The 6,000-nt window shown below is 45.1% G+C and overlaps 1 protein-coding gene across 1 annotated transcript in view; it reads right to left on the bottom strand.

Moving 5' to 3' along the window:
* Window positions 1–505: 505 nt before the first annotated feature.
* Window positions 506–6,000, bottom strand: part of LOC126188046 (solute carrier family 25 member 44) — a 111,635-nt gene continuing 106,140 nt past the window's right edge. Inside the window, exon 6 of the mRNA XM_049929478.1 lies at window positions 506–952. Coding sequence (XP_049785435.1) covers window positions 761–952 — 192 coding nt within the window. The 3' untranslated portion in view covers window positions 506–760. The remainder of the gene's footprint in view (window positions 953–6,000) is intronic.

Genomic DNA, 6,000 nt, shown 5'->3' with positions numbered 1-6,000 from the left:
ATACATCTTCAGACCTTAAATGCCATTGCACTTGTCTTTTTAACACAGACAGATCCCTGGTGAACCAGCCAACTACTGGATTTCTGCACATCTCTGTAATGAGCACTGATTGACCACAAACATTTCAAAATATATACCAGTGTTTCTCGTCATTTTCAGTCTTTTTAATATATGCTGGTAATTTATTTGGTACAACCTTGGTAATTAAAGTGGTAAAGTACCCACTTTCTATATAGCTGAGGCACTGAGCAGTTGACAAGCGTACGAAGATTGAAAACTTGACTGAGCTGTAACATTTTCTCCTTGTCAGAGTGCTCTCTCTCTCTCTCTCTCACACACACACACACACACACACACACACACACACACACACACACACACACACACACACACACACACACACAGAGTCCTCTCAACCACACTGTCCTTGCCCACATTACACAATAGGAGATTTCGTGGGTGTTTTGTATTGCTTATAATTTACAACGCAGATTTTGTTCTCAAAATAATTTAATTATACTGTTCTCTTTTACATACTTTTCAAGCTCAACAAATGACTACAACTTAAGGAAACTGATGACATAGTCAATCTTTAATTAACAGTATACACACAGTTTAAAAATTGTGTGTGCCAACCCATTATGATGAATAATGAGTTGAAGCAAACATATAAAGTAATAATGTAATAATGTAATAACAGTCAATAAATTAAAACAAAAGTGTTCAACAGTCATAAACTGAAACTAATTCCCACATTTATCTACCATCTAATATGTTTTTTGTATTCTTCATTAATGCTCATCCTCTTAATACTTTCGTATCCCAGGATGATGGCAAAACTAAAACAGGCAGACTGTACAAGACGTGCCGATAATCCTTTTGTAAATATTCTCAGTCGTTCTTCTGCCCATAATATACTGAAAGTTTGTTGAATAGAGTCTATTCTCTGGACCTGTAAAAGAAAAGCTATGAAAAACATTTATTCTGTGCGCACCAGTTTCTGATACCTTTATATAAAGGTTTTCATATATTTTATATCTAAAAAGGAAGATGATGAGACTTACCAAACAAACGCGCTGGCAGGTCGATAGACACACAAACAAACACAAACATACACACAAAATTCAAGCTTTCGCAACAAACGGTTGCTTCGTCAGGAAAGAGGGAAGGAGAGGGAAAGACGAAAGGATGTGGGTTTTAAGGGAGAGGGTAAGGAGTCATTCCAATCCCAGGAGCGGAAAGACTTACCTTAGGGGGAAAAAAGGACAGGTATACACTCGCACACACACACATATCCATCCACATATACACAGACACAGTGTATATGCGGATGGATATGTGTGTGTGTGAATTATGTTTAATGGGCCTGAGTAATTATTTCTTGTTGTAAAAGTTCGTTTATGGGGCTGTACAGAGCAAGTATTAATGACTGCAACTGTGATTTGCTGATTGGTGATAGGGCGACTGGTATCTTTTTTTTCAATGGAATATTGCTAGAGGTACAGCTAGCACACTAAGACAATCGAGTTTTGGCTATTTTGTGGCTATTTAAAGGTGGGATTTTGACCTTGAGTGAGTAAGTGTCTCAAATGCACTTTTTTTTTCCCCCCCCAAAAACAACTAGGATCACATGCGCCCATATCAGAACCATAGAACACAAAGACGAAAAAAGTAGTTAAAAATGAGTACATGTTAAGCCCAATCAACGGAAGGAAAGACAGCTAAAAACAGGGACTTGGAGAAAGGTCCTTAAAATATGCCGTAGTCCTGAACTAAAGATTAAATGTCTTTCACCATATTGCTATGAAGGATAAAAAATAAAATGCGGTCGACAGCCCACATGTCGTTCGTTAAAACAGCCAATAGCTCAGATGGCAAACATGAATGAGAACGTAAGTGGTTTAAAAAAAAAAAAAAAACGGGGGGGGGGGGGGGGGGGGGGGCATTCCTTCAGGAAATGGCAAACTGTCAAAGGTTGAGGGCAATGAGCACAAAGTGGTGGGAGAGTAACACTTAACAAGTGGTGATGGCTAAAACGGCAGTGCCCAATACACAACCTAGCTAAAATGATCTCCTCATGGTGACAGGACCGAAGAGGTGGTCGTCCAAGCTGCTGGGAGAGGTTTAATTCCACAGAGTTTGTTCCCATCAAGGGAAGACCAGTGGTGATGCCAAAGTCACACCCTGTACTGACAATGGCAACACACAGATCATTGGAGGGAATGGAAAACCTAGCGGGCCAAGGTATGAGAACTGCAGCCTTGGCAGCAGCCTCGTTTCCCATCAGACCAACGTGACCAGGAACCCACAAAACATCACAGTGGCTCCGTCAAGAGTGAGCAAGTGACAGCTTTCCTGGACCCATTGAACTAAGGGATGGACTGTGTACAACACACAGAAGATCTGAAGGGCACTGACGGAGTCAGAGTACACGACACAATTGGAAAGCCTGTGTCACCAGATGGCCTGATACAGGGCGAAGAGCTCTGCTGTAAATACTAAGTAGCATTCTGGAAGCCAACTTCGAAATACATTGGTGCCAATGACAAAGGCATATTTGACGCCATGGTCAGTCCGAGAGCCATCTGCATACATAAAGGTACTACCATGAAGGTCCGTGCAAAGATCGTGGTACTTATGGCAATAGAGTGAGGCTTGAGTAGTGTCCTTAGGACCAAATGAAGGCCAAGGCGAATGCAGGCAGCTGCACGAAGCCAAGGTGGTGAAGGGTTCACACCCATCAGGAAAGTGGCAGGTAGCATGAAGTTAAGCTGCCGGAGCAGGAGCCAAAAGTGAACTCCAGGAGGTAACAGAAAAGAGGAACAAGCCCCATATTGGTAATCAAACGAGTTAACGAAGAAGGAGGCATAGGATGGGTGACCAGGCATGGCAGACAAACAGTATGAGTGTCTGTTGAGGAGAAAGTCACGGCACTACGACAGCAGCAGTTCGGCAGCTTGTGCATACAGACTCTCAAATGGGCTAGTTTAATAAGGGGCCGGTGGTCAAACGGATGCCACGATGGTGGATAGTTTTGAGATGGCGTAAGAGGGACGGATGTGGAGATGCATGAACGAAACAGCCATAGTCTAGTTTCAAACGGACAAGGGACCTGTACAAACAGAGAAAGGTGGTCCTATCCGCTCCCCAGGAAGTACCATTAAGGACACATACAACATTGAGGGACCATATACAGTGGGCAGCCAGGTAAAAGACATGGGAGAACGAAGAAAGTTTCCTATCAAGCATGACCCCAAGGAATTTTATTGTTTCAACAAACGGAAGAGCAACAGGGCTAAGAAGTAAAGACGGTGGAAGAAACCTACTGCACCACCAGAAATCCATAAAAACAGTTTTGTCAGCGGAAAAGTGAAAGCCATTGTCAATGTTCCATGAGTCAAGATGACAGAGACATCACTGAAGACCCTGCTCAAGGAGAACTGCAATAGATGGCTCGACTGTCAACAAAAAGGGAGCCAGAGATGCCTGGAGAGAGATAGGTCATTACAGGGTTAATGGCAACAGGAAAGAGGATGAGGCTCAGGACACAACCCTGAGGCACACTGTAGTCCTGAATAAAGGTGTCTGACCAGGCAGAATACTCACATACCTTGAAAACTCGGTCTTTTAAAAATTCCTGAAGGAAACAGGGCTGGCGGCCACGGAAGCCCCACATGTAGAGAGTATGGAGGATACCAGTCCTCCAGCAGGTGTCGTAGGCTTTCTCCAAATCGAAAAACACAGCCACAGTATGGGATTTCCACAGAAAACCATTCATGACAAGATGGTCAAATTCAGAATGGTGCACTCGACATCCACACTGTACAGCTGTCAGTAAATTGCAAGACCTGAGCCACCATAAAGGCCGGGCATGAATCATATGTTCTATCACCTTGCAAATACAGCTGGTGGGAAAAATGGGGGATACCTGGAAGGAAGTTGTTGGGTATGGGTATGACAATGGCTTCATGCCGGTGTCTGGGAAACGTGCCCTCTGCCCAGATGCGATTGTACATGTTAAGGAGAAAGGGCTTGCTTGCAAGAGAAAGGTTCTGTGACATCTGAATGTGATCATCACCCAGCCCTGGTGTAGATGACTGGGATGAAGTGAGAGCATGATCTAGCTCCCTCAGAGTAAAGGCGGCATTGTAGCACTCACAATTCTGGGAAGAGAAGGGTATCGCCCAAGCCTCCTCCACTCATTTCCGATGAAGAAAGGCAAGGTGATACTGGGTGGTGCTCAAAATCTCCAGAAAATAGGGGCCCAAGGTGTCAGAGATATCAATAGGATCCACTATGACATCATCTGCTACTGTCAGGCCAGAAAATGGGAAATGGACCTGGGGCCCAGAGAGACCTTGGAGGTTGGCCCACAAGGCAGAAGAGGGAGTGAAACTGTTAAAAGAACTAGTAAAGGAAATCCAGCTAACTTTTTTTGCTATCCTGAAAAATGTAATGAGACTGTGCATGCAACTGTTTATATCGAATGCAGTTTGCCATCATAAGATGGCAGTTAAAAATGCAGAGAGCACATCTCCGTGCACAAACTGTGTCACGGCATGCCTCAGTCCACCAAGGGACCAGGACACAGCATGGTAAAAAGGAAGTGCGAGGAATGGAATGTTCTGCGGCACCTAGGATAATGTTTGTAAGGTATGCTACCTGATCATCGCAACTGAGGAAATGTTTGTCGAAAATCACCAGGGAGAGGTATAGTCTCCAGTTGGCCTTAGAAAGCTGCCATTTGGGTGTGCACATAAGTAGGGCAGGAGTCAATAAACTGATGGCACACAGGAAATGGTCACTCGAGTATATGTCAGAAATAACAGACCACTCGAGATGATGGGCAAGCTGAACAGTACCAAAGGAGAGGTCCAAATGGAAATAGGTGTATAGTGGTAGGTGTGTGTGTGTGTGTGTGTGTGTGTGTGTGTGTGTGTGTGTGTGTGTGTGTGTGTGTGTGTGTGTGTGTGGAGTCTTGAGAGGAACGTAGGTGCTCCCGTGTTAAAAACAGATGAGGTTAAGTTGATTGAGAAGGTCAGGTGGGAGGGCACCTCTTGGACAGATTTGGTGGGAACCCCAAAGGGGATGGTGCACATTAAAGTCACTGAGCAGCTGAAAGGGGTGAGTGGAGTTGCCCAAAAAGCTGGAGGAAGTCTGCCCTGGTGACACTTAATGACTGAGGGATGTAAATGGTACAAAAGGAAAAGGCCAACTGAGAACAGAAAATGTGGACTACAACAGCTTGATGCTGGGTAGTCAGGGAGATGGGTTGACTATGAGCATCATCTCATATGAGCAGCACGACTTCCCCATAAAATGGAATGCTATCCCCAGGGGGAAGGTCAAAGTGGACCAGGAAGAAACGCAAGCACTCAAAGTGGTTGTGAGGACAGAGTTTTCTTTCCTGGGGGCAGAGAACAGGTGAACACTTCAATTCCAAGAGCAGCTCTTTGTTGGATCGAATGCCTTGAATGTTCCATTGGCAGAGAGACATGAAGAGAAAAGGGGAGGAGGAAAAAAGTTAAGTGGTGTCACCTCAGCGGCTGCCAAGTGCCAGCCTTCGAAGATTCACTGCTACAGGGCACAGTGGCTGGAGGATCCTGTTCCTTGAGATCTGCAGAGGCATCGGCATTTTCCTTCTGTCGGTCTGCAGAATCCAGGGCAGCAAACAGTTGGCAGAGCACAACGGCGACATAGAGGTCAGCTGGGCGAGGGTATAATGTGGAGACACCATCGAATAGGGTCTCGGGAGCCTTTCCTGTAAGATGGGTGGAGGGATGTAAGATGTCTTCCCGGGAGTATTCCTCCTGTCCTTTCTGGCCTGCTGGTTGTGTAGCAGGTGACCTCATCCCTTGAGGCGAAAGTTTGGTGGCTTTTTGCACTGCTGGAGGAGGAGATACGGATGCTACCGGGCCACTGGGCGATTTTACAACTGTGGTGTAGAATTTGAGGTTGCATATCTAGGTGGCCATGTCTTCCATGGAGAGACATGTAACA

The sequence above is a fragment of the Schistocerca cancellata genome, chromosome 5 (assembly GCF_023864275.1).
Source record: "Schistocerca cancellata isolate TAMUIC-IGC-003103 chromosome 5, iqSchCanc2.1, whole genome shotgun sequence".
In the NCBI taxonomy this organism is placed as follows: Eukaryota; Metazoa; Arthropoda; class Insecta; order Orthoptera; family Acrididae; genus Schistocerca; species Schistocerca cancellata.
The sequence above is the reverse complement of the archived record's forward strand: the minus strand, read 5'-3'. Positions and strand labels throughout refer to the sequence as shown.